Source organism: Nicotiana tabacum, chromosome 5 (assembly GCF_000715075.1).
Source record: "Nicotiana tabacum cultivar K326 chromosome 5, ASM71507v2, whole genome shotgun sequence".
NCBI classification, from domain to species: domain Eukaryota; kingdom Viridiplantae; phylum Streptophyta; class Magnoliopsida; order Solanales; family Solanaceae; genus Nicotiana; species Nicotiana tabacum.
Genome location: NC_134084.1, coordinates 52,515,405 through 52,535,873, shown reverse-complemented (window position 1 = coordinate 52,535,873; position 20,469 = coordinate 52,515,405). Strand labels below are relative to the sequence as shown.

The window sequence follows — 20,469 nt, the reverse complement described above, 5'->3', positions numbered from 1 at the left end:
AGACATACTTATATATTCTTTCTTCATTCAGTGCTGTGTGTCCATACTTGGCATTCGAAACATGTCGACAGTGGCGCTTGAGCACTAAAACTGTGAAATTGATGCGGAATGGGAAAATGCCTACTGTTACCATTGAACAAGCTCAAAAGAACTTTTGCAAGGTATGCATCTTTGGTGAAAGTATGCTTACTAAATTACTGTTTCCTGGTTGGCATTTTAAAAAAGCACATCGGAGATATATTTTGCTAGTGGAATTTAGGGCTTCAGAAGTGCCTTTTCATTTTACCTACATAACCGTTTGGTGATGCATAACTTTATGAGACTAGTTTGGTAGGGATACTATTTTACTTTTGCTTTGTATCTTTCTTCTTGATTTCATGTTGTTCATGTTTTTCATATTATTTCATATTATTTCTGTGGTGTTACTGATATTGTCTCCTTTTGTCTTTTTGTCTTCTTGAGCCGAGGGTCTTTCGGAAACAGCCTCTCTACTCCTTCGGGGTAGGGGTAAGGTCTACGTACACACTACCCTCCCCAGACCCCACTAGTGGGATTTCACTGGGTCGTTGTTGTTGTTGTTGTAACCATTTGATGATGCAACTTGAAGATGCTTGCAGTCCATAATGCAGACATTGACTTGATCTTTTTTCCCTCAATTGCAGGCAGTTAAATCTGGCCTTCTCAAAATTCTTTCAAAAATGGGAATCTCCTTGCTCTCGAGGTATCTACTTCCAATATAGTTTGAGCAGCAATTTTCCTGTTGTAGCTTTTTCTTGCTTTTTCTGTCTTCTTTATTGCAATTTACCTTTCTATGTTTCCTCATCTGCTTCTCTCACAAAAAATTATTTGGTTCAGTTATTGTGGTGCACAAATATTTGAAATCTATGGATTGGGAAAGGAGGTCGTAGATGTTGCATTCTGTGGCAGTAAATCGAGCATCGGTGGATTGACCCTTGATGAGGTATTGATGAGATGAATCATCTGATCTGTGGATGGTTTATTATCTAGCATCACTTTTGGCATATAGTGCTACAACTCTTAACCTTTGTTGCCAATTAGGTGAACGAAATGAGGAGTGCAGACTATGTAGATTTTCTCTTCCCTTGCTTGGTATGCCAAAAGAAAGAGGAAAAGTGGAGAGAGAATAAAGTTTTTCTTCTGCGGCCCACTTATTTCCCTCTCACTTTCTTTCCGTTTTCCTCTCATTTTTCTTTCCTTTCCCTTTTCTAGTGCACCCCTCACATCCCACTGTAGGAAACATCAACCCCAATAGTAGCCAGGAAACCACATTGATGACATTGCTTCTTTCGGAACATGAGGTCTGTGAACCTTCTAGAAACCAAGTTCTTAATCAGGGATATAATTCTCTGTAGTTTCCCAGACTTCAGTTATGGGATTACATTGGGTTTTTTGTTGTTGTTGGATATAATTCTCTGTAGTAAGGCTATAGCATGCCAGAACTATTTGGACTAAGACTATTAAAAGAAGTTTTTCATTTATACTCTTCACTCAGTGTGGAGCTTTACTTTCGCAGTCTTTGTGGTACACTTGAATTCTTCTTTAAGGGTCGCTTTTTAATGATTGGGACACTATGAGTGGACTGTTAGCTGAGCTGTGAGCGTCCTCGATTTCAAAGTGAAATTCCTTAATTCTATTTAGCAAGCTGATCAAGTAATCTTATTACAGTGCTGATGGAGCCCTGTGCAATGTACTATACATGCTATACATCAGCTGTCTTTGACCTTTAAAACGATTTTGGTTGTATCTGATCTGTAATATAAATTTTCGCGTCTTTAATTGTTTTCTTGAGTACATAGCATAAGATACTGATCGCATTCATCATGGAAAATGCAAAAGTGGTATTAGTTTAGAAAATGTACTTCAACAGAAGAAAGGTATTGAAAGTAATGGAATTTGCAAGTATATATTTTTTTTTTGATAAGGTAAATTGTATTAATCAAAGGTAGGGGAAAACTCCCTTATACAAGATTTATACAACAAAATAGAGAATTTACATCAGGACATGATTCTCTATGAAAGACGCCCAATCTTCCACACAAGTAGGGCCTATATGGGTACACCAAAAAGCAATCAAAGAAAAAAGCCTACTCTTAAGATTTGAGAAAGGAGACTCAACCCCTTCAAAAGCTCTCTTATTTCTCTCACCCCAAACTATCCACATGAGAGCTAGCGGTGCGAACTTCCACGCCTTTCGTTTTCTTCTTCTTCGTAGACCGGCCCAACTGTATAGCATTTCCTTTATAGAGCTTGGCATCACCCATTGAGCACCAAAAAGATTCAGAATTGCCCTCCACAAGGCCGATGACACAGGGCAGTGCAACAAAAGATGATCGACTTCTTCCCCCGAGCTTTTACACATGTAGCACCAACTAACAAGTGTAATTCCTCTCTTTCGCAGATTTTCCGCAGTTAAAATCACACCCCTCGCTGCTAGCCATGCAAAAAAACACACCTTCGTGGGTGCTTTAGGAACCCATACCGATGAGCAAGGGAAAGTTGTCTCCCCTCTCACCAACATACTCTGGTAGAACGACTTTACGGAGAACAAACCATCGGCACGCAATCCCCATCTCCAAGAATCACTAGAGGGCCGGGGCGAGTCTTGCCCGTACAGAATTGTCAACAAGTCTTGGAGTTCTGCAATCTCCCAATCTTGCATGTTTCTTCTAAATACTAACCCCCCTTCATGCTCCTTACAAATTTGATGAACCATCAATTCCTTCTGGTTTGAAACTCTGAAGACGTGTGGGAAAGAGGCGCTCAGAGTATTCTCTCCACACCACCTCTGATGCCAAAAGCTTATTCTCCTTCCATCGCCCACCATGTAAGTTATGTTGCCATCGAATACTTCCCAATTCTTCATAATGCTCCTCCACATGCCACAACCAAAAGGTGCTGTGATTGCCTTGGTCCTCCAACCCCCTTCTGTGTAGTCATATTTTTCTACGATGACCTCCCTCCATAAAGCGTGGTCTTCCACACCGAATCTCCACAGCCACTTCCCCAGCAGAGCTCGGTTGAATACCCTGAGATCTTTTACTCCAAGTCCACCCCACCTTTTTGGGGTAGTGACTGACTGCCAATTCACAAGGTGAAACTTTCTAGTTCCATCAGCCGCATCCTATAGGAAATTCCTTTGAAGCAGCTCCAGTTTTGCTGTGATGCTCGTAGGGGCTTGCAACAGGGATAAGTAGTAGGTGGGAATACTCGATAAGGTGCTTTTAATAAGCACTTCCTTACCGCCTTTTGACAAGTACCGTTTCTGCCAACCTGCTAATCTTTTTTCTACCCTTTCAATCACTGGATTCCAGGCTGTAGTATCCTTATGCGAAGATCCCAAAGGAAGTACCAGGTAGGCAGTAGGAAGTGAGCCAACCTTGCTACCGAGGACATGGGACAAAACATCGATGTAATTCACCTCTCCCACCGGAAAAATCTCACACTTGCCGAGGTGATTCTGAGCCCGGATACAATCTGAAACTACTGTAGTATGTACTTCAAGTGTGTTAACTGATCCATATCTGCATCACAGAAAACCAGAGTGTCATCCGCAAAGAGCAAATGGGATACTCTTCTGCCACTATTAGCCCCGATTGGAGCTGAGAAACCTCTCAAGAATCCTCCTGCTGCCGCACGATCCATCATTCTACTCAGAGCATCCATCACTAGAATGAATAGCATTGGGGATAGAGGGTCGCCTTGCATGAGACCCCTGGAGCTGCTAAAGAAGCCATACGGGCTACCATTTACCAGGACCTAGAATCTGACTGATGAAATGTAGTACTTGATCCATCCTCTCCATCTTGCCCCAAACCCCATCCACAACATAATGAAATCCAGGAACTCCCAGTTGACGTGGTCAAACGCCTTCTCAAGGTCCAACTTGCAGAGTAAGCCGGGTTCTCTATTTTTTCTTCTTGAGTCAACAAGTTCGTTCGCCACCAAAGCGGCGTCAAGGATCTGCCTACCTTCCATGAAAGCATTCTGGGATAACGAAACAGTAGTGTCAAGAACCTTCTTGAGTCTGTTGGATAACATGTTGGAAATAATCTTGTAAATGCTCCCCACAAGACTAATAGGCCTGTAGTCTCTAATAGAAGATGCACCTTCTTTTTTAGGCACGATGGTAATAAAAGAAGCATTGATACTTCGCTCGAAGACACTGTTCTCGTGAAAGTATTCAATTGTTTCCAACAACTCCCCCTTAATAATGTCCCAACATAACTGGAAAAAGGACATGGAGAAACCATCAGGTCCGGGTGCCTTATCACCATCACAACTCGACACCGCCTCGTGCACCTCCTCCTCCTCGAAAGCCCTTTCTAACCATACGCTGTCTCCCTCTCCTATGTGGTTGAAATCTATTCCCCCCAAAGTAGGCCTCCAACTTTCTTTTTCTTTGTATAAATTCTCATAAAACCCCACTATCGCCTCCTTTACCTCCTCCTCACCCTCAGTCCTCACCCCATCCACATCTAAAGAGTCTATGTAATTTCTCCTCCGATTTGCGACCGCGACCCTATGAAAAAACATGGTGTTCGAGTCCCCCCCTTTAACCAGAGCGCCCTCGATTTTTGCCGCCAACTAGTCTCCTGAGCTATTGCTAAATCAACTACCTCTTTCTTCACCTCCCCCAGCCTTGCCTTCTCGGATTCATCTAACTCCCTCGCCCCTTCCACTCTCTCTAATTCCCCCAATTCATGCATGAGCTCCCTCATTCTAACCTCTACCCTCCCATAGACCTCCTTATTCCACCTAATGATATCTCCCTTAAGCAACTTAAGTTTCTTTGAAAGACGGAATGAAGGTGTCCCTGTTACCTCGTAGCTTGTCCACCATTCTTTCACTTTGTCGCCAAATCCGGGCACTTTCAACCACATGTTCTCGGGTGGCGAGGATAGGAGTTGGTGGTGCACTGTAGGGTTGCTGATAAGAATATTGCATATAAGAACCACGGCCACCTGAAGCGCCATGAAAAACCTGAAGTGCTGATTGAAAAGGCCTAGGAAGATGGCCTTGGTTCATGATATCAAGGAATACTTGGCGAAAGGAGACTACCCAGAGCTCGCAAACGCTATTCAAAAGCGCACGCTTCGGAGGTTATCCAACAATTTCTTTCACAACGGAGGAGTCCTGTACAGGAGGACTCCTGATTTGGGATTACTAAGGTGTGTCCTCCAATAGCCATGTTTTAAGCCTAAGACACCCCGGAACCTACCCGAAACTCACCCGAGCCCTGGGGACTCCAAACCAAAGACCTAAGTTAGAAAATTTAAAAAGCACTCCTATTCAGCATTGAAAGCCCAGGCTTGAATATTAGGATTTATTGTAAGGGTCAAACGGTCAAATGAACCGTACCCGTATAACTCATGCTGAGGAAAGATGCCGAGACAAGTTGGACCGAGGATTGTCAGAAAGCTTTTGACAAGATCAAGGAGTACCTGTCCGCACCACCAGTTCTTGTCCCTTGGAACCAGGACGACCTTTGTTGCTCTGAAACTCTTCCGAAATTTTGAAAAAAGAAAAGTCATTTCAAAATAAGTCATATTTTTCTTGTTTCGTAAAAACGGGCGAATTATGCGGGTCTGATTCTCACCGGATGTGAGATATGTAGGCAAACCTCATCGGTTCTGGCCCATAATTAAATTTTTTTTTAAAAGACCAACTGCTAGAAATTAAAAAAGTAGCCGTTGGCCCTTAATTTCAGCCGTTGGGAAGTTTAAAAAATAGTCATTTGGCCCACAAACTTTTTTTTAACAACGTGCCATGGCCATGTCCTGCGACGTCCTGACACGAGCGGACCCGTGCCATGGCCATGTCCTGCCATGTCCTGCGACTTCCTGACGCATGCCATGGCCATGTCCTGCGATCAAATGTAGTTGAGCAATTCTCCCGATGTACATGGAATTACGGGATGATATACCTACCAAATTAAAGATCTATGAGTCTAGTTTCCAACGGAGTAAACTGTTCATTGATACAACATTGGAATAAAGGCCTTCGAATACTTCGAAAATACTTCGAAAAGAACCGGTTAATCAGGCTACCCCCGGCATAAGCAAAGGAGCTTCGATCATATCAGCTCCAAACAATGAAAAGGCTTTGAGACAATCAGCCTTCAGCAAAAAGGCTTCGAAAAATCAGCCTTCAAGAGAACCTCCCGAGGTACTCAATTATCGTCACATATCGACTCATACGATGTCAAAATTCGACGATTCTTTTTATTATGGCTCCTTAATTACGATACAGATCTAATGCTTCCATAAAAACAGAAATCGGAGCTCATTTGCTTGACTTTCACTTCTTTGTTCTGCATCAGGAGTACCTGATGCAACATCAGAAACCCTATGTTCACCTTCTGTCGAGGTGATAGAGGGACCAGGTTCCTCTGTGCCTTTTGGAGATTCTGCTGCATCTTCTTCATCCCCCTGCTTAACTTGACACATCAAATCGGGGCCGGCGATGCGCCCCGGTCGGATGTGGAACGGTGTTGAGCCGATCCGCTGATCGACTCGGGGCGTGGACCAGTGTGGATTGGGGGGGGGGCGGCCAAAGCCCGAGCTTTTGATACGCTCGTGGAACGCCGTCTCCTTGATTGTGGTAGGCAGCGCGAGGAGCAGGGACAGAAGTAACGGCTAGTATAGCTTTGGAACCAACAAAGGGAATATTCAATAGAATATTCAATAGAATATTCCCTTTGGTAAACACCATGATTTACTGCTAAAGAAGTAAGTTTTTCTCACCACGCCGTTTTCGATGGACCAACCAAATTTCAGCTCAATCAGAGTCCGTAAAGTTCGCTGACCTCCGAAAATACCGGCAATTCAGTCAAAATCAGGTTTTGCGTTTTCTTAGGGTTTACCAAAAACATATCCAGACCAGCCCAATCAAATATCAATAAAAAACAGATATCTCATGATTACAAGCTTCTGCTCCCCGAATAGTTTTGAACGAATTTTGGACTTCTCCACTTTGAATTGTTTGAACTAATTTGGACTTCTCTTCCTTGAATTGTTTTGAACTAGGAAAATGTTTCTTACTTTTTTCGTCCATCAAGCATGATGGGCAAATTTCCGAAGTCAGCCTCGGTAAAAGAAGCTGAAGCGCATTCGGCAGCAACTCATCCCATGAGGTCGATATAAGAAATCTATCAAGTCTAGACCTTGAGTTTGATTCCTCCGCCCTGGCCCAAGTAAACCTTTCCCCTGACAGAGGAAGATCGATGAGAAACTGATCATTAATGAAGTCAAAGAACTCCTCCATGGCCCTTGAAATCATACTATACCCTAATCTCTCCTCCGGGAATCTGATAGTGTTAAAGTCTCCCTCTAGAACCCATGGAATATCCCATTCCCCCATAACATTCACCAGTTCCTCCCAGAAGACCGCCTTGAACCCTTCTCCCACTGGGCCATGCACTCCCCCAAATACCCACTTTACCCCACTCCCTCTATCTTTGACAAGAGTTGCTAGAGAAAATACCCCTTTCTTAATCTCCTTTACCTCCAGACTTCTATCATCCCACATAAGAAGGATGCCCCCGGCACTTCCCACTGCTGGGACATAGTCATAATTTACCCAACTACCTCCCCAGACACTCCTCACAATTGCATCTGACAGAACTTCCATTTTGGTCTCCTGAAAACAAACTAGTTTGGCACCCCACTCTCTAACTCCCACTTTGATGATGGCCCTTTTGTTTGGGTCATTCATCCCCCTCACATTCCATGAAAGGATCTTAACTTCCATAAGCAACAATGTCCCCTTCTTCCCCTCCCACCATAGCGAACTTCCTTTCCCCCTGTCGCACACCCGACCCCTTCTCTGATACACCACTACATCCCCTAAATTTTTTTGCCTACCCCCTTGACTCGACTCCCTCCCTTTACCATGAAAGAAAGACTGTTGCTCAATCTCCCTCAACCGTTCTAACACCCTATCCTCCTTTCCTTCAGAAGAAACTCCCAAAAATTTTCCAAAGTTTAACAGTTTCTCCTCCATCCAGAATGATAAATCCCCTCCACTACGTGACGAAATTGGACATGCATCTTCTATAAGTGCCCCTTCCTTGCTCCCGCCTGAGGAATACAAGACCATAGCATTGCTGACAGTAGTACCCTTAGGTGCCGGGATATTCACACCAGTTGCTTGAGAGACGCTGACCTCTGAAGTTAACCCCACTGACAGTAGTACCCTTAGGTGCCGGAATTTGCAAGTATATTGAGAGTGTGTAACCTGTTAGTTCCAGTTTCAGTGGGATATCTATTTTGTGAGCTTTAGCTTTAAATATTGATATGCAAATTGTTAGTTGGTTTTTGCACTGGGCCAATCAGACTGCTGGAAAAACTGTTGATTTGATTTGGCGGAAATGTCTTGTCTAGAATTGACATGGATGTATGTTTCACTTTTTTGCATAATATGTTGACAGTTTGACATGAACAGTTAATTAGAAGTTTACCTTCATCTCTGAAGTTCTCCAAAATGTTAGCTCTGATGGCATGGGCAGTATACTTACAATATGAGCTTTTTGCAGCTGGCAAGAGAGACCTTATCATTCTGGGTGAAGGCTTTCTCTGAAGATACAGCAAAACGACTAGAGAATTATGGGTTCATACAATTCAGACAAGGAGGTATATTTTTCTAGAGGCTGAAAACTAAAGGTTGTGGAATTATATTTCTTTTTTACATTATGCAGTATCCAGATCTATGGAACCTAAGCCAACGTTGTAAAATTAATTGACCTTTAGTGTTGTTTAAAGCCTGGACATACCGTGTCTGTTTCTCGTGTCATCTAGAAAGCTAATTCCGGACGAAAACATTGGATCTGTGCACTCAGGTAGAATTTTTCAACATGCTAGACTCCAAGCTTGTAAGGAGGTAGGTCATTAGGAAAGCAATACCAAGCCTTACTAAATGAATTTTCATGTCAACGCGTAATTGTGGTCCGCTAAGTGGAACAAAGTTAAACAGCCTTGGGGCATTCCATCTTTTGAGTATTCTATTTCTTTATCCATGTCTGGAAAATCTTAACATTCTAAACTCCAATAGCTTGTATAGAGGTAGGTCAGAGTTACCTCTTACCTTGAGGAAGCAATACCAGGCTGTATTAAACAGCCTTGGCATTCTATTTCTTTATCTCTCTGTGTGCGAGGGAGGCAGAGAGATGAATGAGGACAGAGAGAGTGGGATGGAAGAAGAGGAACTCACAAGAAAAAGCTGATATTTCCGCTAGCTGTTTCATACTTAAAGCATTAAAGGAGAGCAGTTAGACGCATTACATAGGAACTGACTAGGAAATTCAGATAAGATGCTTGACCACATTCACTTGAGGGAAGATATGGTGCTGCCATTTCATATCTCAGTTGTTGACTTTCTAAATTTGACTAAGAAGGAAAACTGCTTGAACAAAAGAACCCTGTATTAATATGCAAATGCTATTGTCTGAGAAACATTAAATGTTTGTCTAAATAAGATGTTCGACTGGCCATCTGTACGCTATAAGTTTAGAAATATTAGAATGAAGAATAAAGACTTGCCAAATCTTGATGCGGATCACGTTGTCCATTTCATGCTCGATTGCAAGATTTGAGCAATATTAATCTGATGTATAAAATGTAACTTATTTTTCTTCCATATTGACTAAGTTACTTTTAAACGAACATTTGAAAGGATAAGAGAAGTAACCTAGAAAATGGCGATTTGCTTCTGTCACCCTTCACCTTTCGATGCCTGACCAGAGAATAACTGGTAACTTTGCCGGACTTCAGTGAAGACAGCTTTGATTCTATTCCGTCCCCCTCTGTGCGCATTTTTATGGAGTCTATTTTGAGAGAACGAAGGATCCAAGAAATAACAGCATCACGTCTACCTGCTGTCTAGTCCTGTAGTTTCAAGTTCCTCCAAGAAACCTGCTTTCTTAGAAGCATATATTATAAACTTTTGTATCAGATGAAGCAAAAATCAATGTGGTACACTAACCTTAAATCATTAAGTGTCGCAATCTGGTGCTTTCGTGAAATATGGATGTGATTGCTAGCTGTATTTTGTGAATCAAAAGATACTCCTTTAACCATTTTGCATTGGGAAATGAAAAGTAGTGGTATCTTTGTTTCAAGATGAAGTCTTGACGGCTATTAGTCAGTATTCCTTGCATCATCTCTTTATGTAGGTAATACTCTGATCTTCGTTTGGTTTTCATTTTGTCTCTCTTCCCTTTAATTAAAAGGTGAATATCATGGAAACAACCCAGAGATGTCAAAACTGCTCCATAAAGCTGTTCGCCAAAAGAGTGGAAGTGCATATTCAGTTTATCAGCAGCATTTGGCTAATCGACCTGTAAATGTGAGTTGTTTTAATTGTTTCTGTTTCTTGTGATTGGACATTTTTCCATTTCTTATCATCTGGAGATCTGATTTCATCCTGTAGTTTACTACTGAGTATATGCATCTCTTGATGGGGGAAAATACATAAAGACCTTCTTAAACTAGTTCCTGATTAAAAGACATTTAAACTCTACAAGGGTCCTATGACCCCCATATAGTTGTTCCAAGTGGTACAAATAGCACCTTTTAGGCCCACGTGGCATCTATAGTGTTTGCACCATTTGCATGAGGTGAAAGAAAAGGTAGAAAAATTATTTTTTACAGCATTTTCTTATTAAACTTTTTTTTTTACTTCATTTATTTTCATTTCTCTTTACCTTTTCTTTCTATACTTTTTCTTCTTATCCCAACGGAAAATTTGTTGGTGACTGGAAAATATCCAGCGAAAAGCCAAAAATTGGTTCAAATGCAAATCTGATCTGGCCAACTACTCAGCCGCAACACCCATCACCACCATTTTAACAAGCCACAACACCCATCACCACCATTTTAATCACCAACCTTCAGCGTCAAAACTCCATTTAAATCCAGACTCAACCAGATTAAAAGCCACACCAGATAAAAAAAATTAAGCACAACTAGATAAAGGAAATTAGCACAACCAGGTGGGGAGTACTGAAGAATCCAACCTTATGATGTTCATTCGCTGGGGATGACTGCACCCAATTAGTCCCTTTGGTTAGCTCTGGGTTTGTTTTGGCAAGAAGGAGAATATAATACATTATAGTGTTATACCAGAAATGGGTCTCTCATCTTCAACATCATTCAATAAAGATGTTATTCTCAGAGAAATTCATGAAAACATTCAGAGTACACATCATCTGCTACTTGGCTCTACGACTCTCTTTCATTTTCCTCAAAGACAACCATCCTAAAACTGGTTATTCTCCTGCGCTTTTTCATTTTGTGGATATCAATTCAATTAATCTTAATAAAAAGGACAGAAAAAGATTTTTAAAAATCAGGATTGGTCAAAAGAGACCCTCACTTTGGAGCCCTGCTTGGTTTGGTTTAGGGAAGAAGGCCGCTGGGTTTTGTTGGGGAAGAAGGAGAAGGGGTGGGGAAGTTGGATGGGTAATATGAAGAAGGAAATTTACTTTTTCTTTTTCTTAAACATTTTGACACGTGGTAGCGCGTGTCTAAAACACGCTACTTTTATAGTGGTCTTTGCAGTGGAAGGGGGTAAAGGATACATTTCGGATAAAGATAGTAGAGTAGTAGGACCGTCGCAAAGTTTAAGTGTCTTTTTGAAAATCACGGACTGGTTTAGGGGGGTCTTTATGTATTCTCCCTCTCCTGATGCATATGCGCACTCAAATATCACTCCTGAAAGAGCGGATGCATAAGATGCATTAATAGTAATTGCTGTCATGGACATTCTAGTAATATCCCGTGTTGTTCAATCTATTAAAAATGAAAGAAAATGTGAAATACACCAAAATAAATCATCATTTTGATGATATCTATTTACTGCAGGTTCTTAGAGATCTTCTTGAATTCAAAAGTGATCGTTCACCTATACCAGTTGGAAGGGTTGAACCTGCTTCAGCAATAGTGCAGCGGTTTTGCACTGGTGGCATGTCTCTTGGAGCTATTTCGAGGGAAACTCATGAAGCTATTGCAATTGCAATGAATAGATTGGGTGGAAAATCGAACTCAGGAGAAGGTGGTGAGGTAAGTTATACTAGTGTCCTGTTGAGCACTATCCATATTTCATTTGCTTTGCTATTGGCATAGTTTCTTTATTACAGAGTATGCTACACAAATGATGTTGTTTGATCTGTTAACTTCAAACAGGATCCAATTCGCTGGAAACCACTTACTGATGTTGTTGATGGATATTCTCCAACACTCCCACACCTTAAAGGTCTTCAAAATGGAGATACTGCCACAAGCGCAATTAAGCAGGTATGTGCACTATGAGTTTGCTCTTCATATCTCTTGATGTGATTGTTGGTCCGTTTTATTGGTAGGTTGTTTTCCTGAGGACTAGTTGGGAACCCACTTGACTTCCTTACTACTTTTTCAGGTTGCTTCAGGACGCTTTGGTGTCACTCCTACATTTTTAGCCAATGCTGACCAGTTAGAAATCAAAATTGCTCAAGGTGCAAAGCCAGGTGAAGGTGGCCAATTGCCTGGTAAAAAAGTTAGCGCTTACATTGCGAGATTAAGGAATTCAAAACCTGGAGTTCCTCTTATATCTCCACCACCACACCATGATATTTATTCTATTGAGGATCTTGCTCAATTGATTTATGACCTTCATCAGGTGAAAGACGTGCTTATTTGTTCCTTTTAATTGTGATTTTCATTCATGAGCAGTATCAACCCAAAAGCTAAGGTGTCTGTAAAGCTTATTTGTTGATTTTCATTTTCACTCATGACCAGGTCAACCCAAGAGCAAAGGTATCTGTAAAGCTTGTGGCAGAAGCTGGTATTGGTACTGTGGCTTCTGGGGTGGCAAAGGGAAATGCTGATATTATACAGGTAGTCTTTCATATTTGTGGCTTTTATATGCGTTCTTTGTGCTTTGACCTGATCAGAGATTGAGCTGAAATCAAAAGGAAAGAAGAGAAATTGGCCATGAAATCAAAAGGGGAGAGGGAGAGAGAGAGAGAGAGAGAGAGAGAGAGAGAGAGAGAGAGAGAGAGAGAGAGAGAGAGAGAGAGAGATTTTGCAGCTAACTGCTAGCTAGCCTAGTTAGCTGATATTTTGCAGCTGGCTGTTATGGTGAACCACTTGCAATTTTCTTTTTCTTTTTTATGAAGTAATAGTTTATTAATGCGGTGGAAGAATTCCCAGTAGATAAGTGGTACACAAAACTAGACTTATACAAAAACATGCTCTTCTTCAAAGTGTAACCCATGTTTGTACCATAAATCAACTAGCAACAAAAGACAGGTCTTCATCTGCTCATCATCATTTTCACACCTTCAGAGGCTCCCATGTTCCTTTCCCTCCAAAGTTAAAACAACTTGCAATTCTTCTAGGAGTTGAAATCCAAAAGACCATTATTTTTTACTTTTTTCATGATTAAATCCAAAAGATCATTATAATGTTTAGTTGATTGGTCCAAGTGCCCTATCCCATATCAAAGGCATTTCCAATAGAAAAGTGACAGTCTTTTGCAGTCGCTGAATTTTGTTGAGAACTGAATCCAACATGAAGTGAAAAATTGTTGACTTTCAAATGTTGTAGTCAGCATTTTTGATGTGGCCTTGTGTTTGATACATCTCCTTTTTCGGGATGTAACAGTTGGTTGACTCACATCCTTTTTATGTCAAATTGAATTAAGCTGTTTGGCTCTGGCATTGTTGTTAAAATAAGATTTAAATTATCTATTTGTATAGATTGGAGGGAAAGGCGGGAGTCATCTTTTATAATTATAATTGTTACGATATTGTAATCCTAAAGCTAATTTACCTTTAAAGTTATTAGGTCTGAAATGGAAACAAGGAATGATTCCATGTTGGGTTCAAAATTGAATATGAACATCTCCTTGGCAATTGATTTTGCAATTTTGACACATCATGTGGAGATAGTAGATGAAACATGACAAGACATTTTCATATACCATCAATTTGTATCTAAGCTACAGAATTGAATTAATGGTTTCTCCTATGATGGTGAATTAGGTCTGAATAATTGCTTACTACACCAAAGTAAAATCATTTGTATAGTCTTGGCAAGTCATGCCTCACAAGGTCATATTTGTTCTGTATTAAAAAAACGCTCATATTTGCTCTAGTGTTTAACAGTTGCCGGTCTTTTGTGATGTATTTGGTGAAGAGCTTCTCTTGTATGGGAGTGGGAGTGGGATGTTGGGGGGAGGAGAAGTTTATACCTTTGTAACATGTTCATTGGAGCTTCTTGTAGAGAATTTAGATATTTATGCGCAGTTTTTCAGGAGAATGTCATGATAGATGAAGATGTAACACATAGAATTAGAGTAAGATGGCTGAAAAGGTGCTACGGGAGTGTTATGTGATAGGAGAATACCTTCAGTGAAAGGCAAGTTTTATAGAACTGTTATGAGACCATAAATGTTAGATGGAAGATAATATTCGACTTTTAAAGCCTAACATATTCGCAAGATTAGTGTTGTAGAATGATGATGTTAAGAAGGATGGTTGTGTATAAGATTAGACAATATTAGACCCCAAATGTAATGCTCTATAGGTGCGACATTATGATGATTGAAGGTGCTAAAGAGGACGATTTAGATCTAAAATCGTATTGTGAGAAATTATCTCAGAAGATTTACAATCTCATAATTTATGCGGACTTAATTATGAACAGAACACAATGGAAACAAAGTATCCACATAAGCTGTACCAACTAGTTTGTATTAAGGTTCAATGTTATTGGTATATTTATTTTAGGTCTGACTTTTGACAATGAGTCCTTTAGTTTGGTTAGAGATTGAATGCCAGCATAGGGATAAGTGTGAGATTTGTGAGTCCCTGTCATTAGAAAATTGAGTAGTGAAACAAACAGGCCCAAAATGGAGCTCTTATCAAATATAGATGATTTATATAGCTTGCTTCAACTAGTTTGGAGTTAAAACATGGTAGTAGTTGCTGTAATCATATTCAGTTATGTAATATTAACACTTGAAGGCATATTTATTGTCCAGAGATATTTTTTTTGTGTGTGGGTGCGTGTGTGGGTGTTTTGGCTCTATGTGATGACTTATCTTGAAATGTCAAAGATGGTTATAGACGTTATTATCTCAACTTAATGTTTTGATTTTCTTTAAATATTCATTATACTTGTCTAAACCGTATTAATCTTCTCATGTCAGTTTTTCTAGATCTCATCAATTTGGTCGCATGGAGTGATGTTTGTCCTCTTAAAATGTCTTGAGTTCTTTTTTTTTTTAAATCTAAAATGTAATTATAATTTTTTTGTTGCATGGGTGTTCATGAAAATCCAGATCCCACATGTTGAAATATACTGGGTTTGTTGTTGTTGTGTTAAAGAAAATGGACCTTGGCTTTAACTCAACCTCAAAAGGTACCTCATTTGGTGAGGATTGTCCAAGACCATATAAGGAGACAATAATCCATTCCCTTAACCAACATGTACAATTAATACCCCAATTCCCCGCAACGCCCAGGATTGAACATTTTTAGCGTGGACAACATAACATCGGAACCCGACATAACTAGGAATTGGGATGGGTTTGGCTCTGCTCCCTTGTTAATAAAATGAATCTTGGGTCTAATTCAACCTAAAAGCTAGCTCATGAAGTGAGGATTGCCCAACTCAAGGCCATATAATGGGTTTGTGAGATAGCACATGAGAAAAATAGATTATTGATATAATGAGCCCTATTTATACAGTATATATCCTACTCTTATTCTATGTGGGACTAGGACATATTCATAGTATTTAATGCACTAGACCGAGCAACCATATTATGTTTCTTGCTCTTCCAAGATACCAAATTACCTCCTACTAAAACACAATATCTAGACGTGGAACGTTTATTAGAAGGTGATCCTGCCCAATCAGCATCAGAGTATCCAACGATCTGCTCATGGCCTCGATCCTCAAGCAATAATCCTTTTCATGGAGCTAATTTTATATACCGAAGAATGCAGACAACTGCATCCCAATGACTATCACAGAGAGAATCCATAAACTGACTCACAACACTCACAGTAAAGGAAATGTCAGGTCTAGTCACTGTGAGGTAATTTAATTTACTAATCAACCACCTATATCTTGTAGGATAGCGAAGCGGCTCCCCCTGTCCCGATAGCAGTTTAGAATTTGGATCCATAGGAGTGTTAATAGATCTACAACCTATCATTCATGTCTGCTCAAGAATGTCCAATGCATACTTTCATTGTGAAATCACAATACCTGAGCTAGACTGAGCTACCTCAATACCTAGAAAATACTTTAATTTTCTCAAACCCTTAGTTTGAAAATGCTGAAAGAGATGGTTCTTCATCTTAGTAATACCATCTTGATCATTGCCGGTAATAACGATATCGTCAACATAAACCACCAAATAAATACGGAGATTGAAGTAGAATGCAGATAAAACAAAGAGTGATCAACTTCATTACGGGTCATGCCAAACTCCGGAATAAATGTGCTGAACTTACCAACCTAGGCTCAAGGAGACTGCTTTAGACCATAGAGGGACCGGCGCAACCGACATAAAAGGCCACTAGACTCCCCTTGAGCACAAAATCAGGTGGTTGCTCCATATAAACCTTATCCTCAAGGTCACCGTGAAGAAAAACATTCTTAATGTCCAACTGATAAAGAGGCCAATAGTAAATAACAACCATGGATAGAAAAAGACACATTGATGCTATTTTAGCCACGAGACTGAAAGTATCACTGTAATGAAGCCCAAATATCTGAGTATACACTTCGGAAACAAGGCGAGCCTTAAGTCGATCAACCTGGCCATCTGGACCAACTTTGACTGCATATATCCAACGACAACCAACAGTAGATTTACCTCAAGGAAGAGGAACAAACTCCCAAGTACTAGTCGTATGTAAAACAGACATCTTGTCAATCATAGCCTGTCGCCATCCTGGATGAGACAGTCCTTCACCCGTAGACTTGGGGATGGAAATAAAGGACAAAGATGATACAAACGCATAATGGGGTGAAGACGATGATGACTTAAATCGACATAATGGGGATTAGGATTAAGTGTGGACCGTATACCTTTTTGAAGTGCAACCGGTGGACTAGGAGGAGACAAGTCCATCGTAAGAGCAGAGTTAGGTGCATGACGTGAATCAGTTGGGCCAGATGCTGGGTATGGACAATGATAATAAGTCAGGAGTGGTGGAGCTGTAGAAAGTTGAACTGGACTAGGTGATAGAACTGGAGCTATAGGTGGTGGAGCTGAAACTAGAGCTGTAGGTGGTGGAGTTGAGTTGTGGAGGAAGATGAATTTGAGATAGTGACTGAATCTCCAAAAGATGAAACTGGTAGCACCTCAGAAATATCTAAGTGATCACCCGGACCTATGAAGTATGACTGGGTTTCAAATAAGGTAACATTAGCAGACATAAGGTACTGCTGGAGATCAGGTGAAAAGCATCGATATCCCTTTTGCGTTCTCGAGTAACCAAAAACTATGCACTTAAAGATTATAAGGAGCTAACTTATCTTTTCCTGGAGTAAGGTTATGAAAAAAAAACACGTGCTCCCAAAGAAACGGGGCGGAAAAGAGAACAAAGGTGAGTAGGGAAACAAGACAGAGAATGGAACTTGATTCTTGATAGCTGAGGATGACATACGATTAATAAGATAATAAGATGTGAGAACTGCATCCCCCCAAAACGCAATGGAAGATGAGATTGTATGAGTAGGGTACGAGCAGTTTCAATGAGATGTCTATTCTTTCTTTTAGCTACCCCATTTTATTGAGATGTGTACTGACAAGATGTTTGATGAATAATTTCGTGAGAGTTCATAAAATGCTGAAATGGGGAAGACAAATACTCTAGGACATTATCACTACAAAACGTGCGGATAGAAACCCCAAATTGATTTTGAATTTCAGCGTGGAAGGTTTGAAAATAAATACAACTCAGATCAATTTTTCATCAAAAATATCCAAGTGCACCGGGAATAATCATCAATGAAACTGAAAAAGTAACGGAATCCCAAGGTAGAACTGACCCGACTAGGACCCTATATATCTGAATAGACTAAAGTAAACGGTGACTCTGCTCGATTATCAGGACGTCGAGGGAAATGGGAACGAGTATGCTTATCGAGCTGACATGACTCATACTCTAGAGTGGACAAATGAGATAAGCCAGATACCATTTTTTAAAGTTTTGACAAACTGGGATGTCCAACTGTTTGTGTAACAAATCTGGTGAATTAGTAACAAGACAAGTTGTTGAAGGAAACAAGATGTGAGTCCATGTGATTTAGTAAGGATAAGGTAATAAAGTCCATTTGATTCACGACCGGTACCAAATACAGAGCATTTAAGTTATTTGGCTAAGCGACTAACTGCTATAAGATTAAAAGGACTACACGGAACATAAGGAACTGAATCTAAGGTAAAGAAGGAAGTGGACTTGCTTGACCAATTCCAGTTGCCCTGGTTTGAGACCCGGTGGCCATTGTGATTGTTGGAAGAGATTAAGAATATGAAATAGTAGTGAAAAGAGATTGTTACCAGAAATCTGATCAGATGCACCTAAATCAATGACCCAAGAGCTAGAGGATGAATATTGGGAGACATAAGTCACGCGTCACGCTATTACGTGTTTGAACCGCGGAAGCTATCTCTGAAGATGTCTATTTACATGCTTTTTACTGAAGAAACTCAATATAATCTAGTAGAGAAACCATCCAACTATTCATAGTATTGGATCCCACTTCGCGACACCCAATTTCTCAAATGCTTGACTAAAAATTGTATGGTTAACCTTGAAATGCCAAATCAGAACAAGTTAAGCTGGAGATTTTGTTTTCTTAGTTTGATAGAGTTGGTAATCAAGTTTTCACTTGAAATAGTGGAAATCTGAAGAAATATATGAGAAAACTGTTCACAACAGGGGAAAAAAAACTCTGTTCATGTGGGAAATCACTGCTCATGTTGGAAAACATAGTAGCTTGCCGAAAAATTCCAAAGTTGTCGGAATCTGTAGTGGAAGAGGTCTCACGCGCCCAACGCGTACACAGATCTCGCCGGAAAATTTCTTGTCTGTCCGGCACGTGAGGGCGCATGGTAGAATTTTTTCGGTGGGGTTTTATGGGTTATGGTCGGGGGACTACGGCGTGCCTTGTGGTGGTGTTGGTTTGTACAATGATAAATAGTGACTTTGACGTAAACAATCACTTAGGTCACAGGAAAATTACACGGTGATTGAGTTCTTTCTTTCTCGGATGTCACTGGAATGACACACAACGATTTTTTCTCACCGATGCTCTGATACCATGTGATAAAGCACGGGAGAAAGATATGTTATTGATATTCTATTCAATTATAATGTGATGAGCCCTATTTATACAATACATATCATACTCCTATTCTATGTGGGACTAGGACTAATTCATATTATTTACATAACTATCTAACAGGGTCCCTCATCCAATGCGGACTCTTAAACACATGGAAAGCTTGTGCTAGATTTTACTTGGAAAATTAGACATAGTAAATCAAGTCTTTTGAGCGGTTGTATCATTTGCAGATATCAGGTCATGATGGGGGAACTGGAGCAAGCCCAGTAAGTTCAATTAAGCATGCTGGCGGTCCCTGGGAGCTTGGACTTACAGAGACGCACCAGGTTATTTACTGCAGAATTGAGCCATTTCCAGTGTCTATCTAATAGTTCTTCTCATTACTAACTTGCCTTTTATACTTCAATTATTTCTAATTCTATTTATGTTTTTTATTGAACGGATCTGTGCAGACACTCATAGAAAATGGGTTAAGAGAAAGGGTTGTTCTTAGAGTTGATGGTGGATTTAAAAGTGGATTTGATGTCATGATGGCTGCAGCAATGGGTGCAGACGAGTATGGATTTGGTTCAGTAGCAATGATAGCCACGGGCTGTGTGATGGCCCGCATATGCCATACAAATAATTGTCCAGTTGGTGTTGCCAGTCAGGTAGCCTATTGTCTCGTTTTCGATCATCTTTATCATGCTTATTGATAATTGATGAATTTCTGTATAATTTTGTTTCTCAAAACTTTCAGAGAGAGGAATTACGAGCTCGGTTTCCAGGGGTTCCAGGAGACCTTGTTAACTACTTTTTGTATGTTGCCGAAGAGGTAACCTTATGCTCACATGTATAATGTGGTTGAAGAAATTCTATTTTCTGTTTGATCTTTTGTATTTTTTGGAAAAGAATAGTTTGTTTATTTCCTTTTTTGCTTCCTGAGTAAATTTTTTCTGCAAAAGGTTATGGTTACCTTGATCATTTTACTATAGGTCTTTTGGGCGTAAGCTTCTACTCATGGGTGATGAATTGAATTTTGACGTAAGTATAGTGCAAAGGGATTCTGATGTTGTCGCTTGTGGGATAAAGAGATATCATCTCTTTACATACTTTGCAAATA

At 40.2% G+C, this 20,469-nt stretch overlaps 1 protein-coding gene across 1 annotated transcript in view; it reads left to right on the top strand.

Annotated features, from left to right (window-relative positions):
- Positions 1–20,469, top strand: part of LOC107793691 (ferredoxin-dependent glutamate synthase, chloroplastic-like) — a 49,098-nt gene that overhangs the window by 17,106 nt on the left and 11,523 nt on the right. The window contains exons 14-25 of the mRNA XM_075253563.1: positions 32–161; positions 663–721; positions 856–961; positions 8,555–8,651; positions 10,247–10,362; positions 11,880–12,077; positions 12,201–12,311; positions 12,433–12,672; positions 12,792–12,890; positions 19,598–19,693; positions 19,820–20,017; positions 20,107–20,181. Coding sequence (XP_075109664.1) covers positions 32–161; positions 663–721; positions 856–961; positions 8,555–8,651; positions 10,247–10,362; positions 11,880–12,077; positions 12,201–12,311; positions 12,433–12,672; positions 12,792–12,890; positions 19,598–19,693; positions 19,820–20,017; positions 20,107–20,181 — 1,525 coding nt within the window. The remainder of the gene's footprint in view (positions 1–31; positions 162–662; positions 722–855; positions 962–8,554; positions 8,652–10,246; positions 10,363–11,879; positions 12,078–12,200; positions 12,312–12,432; positions 12,673–12,791; positions 12,891–19,597; positions 19,694–19,819; positions 20,018–20,106; positions 20,182–20,469) is intronic.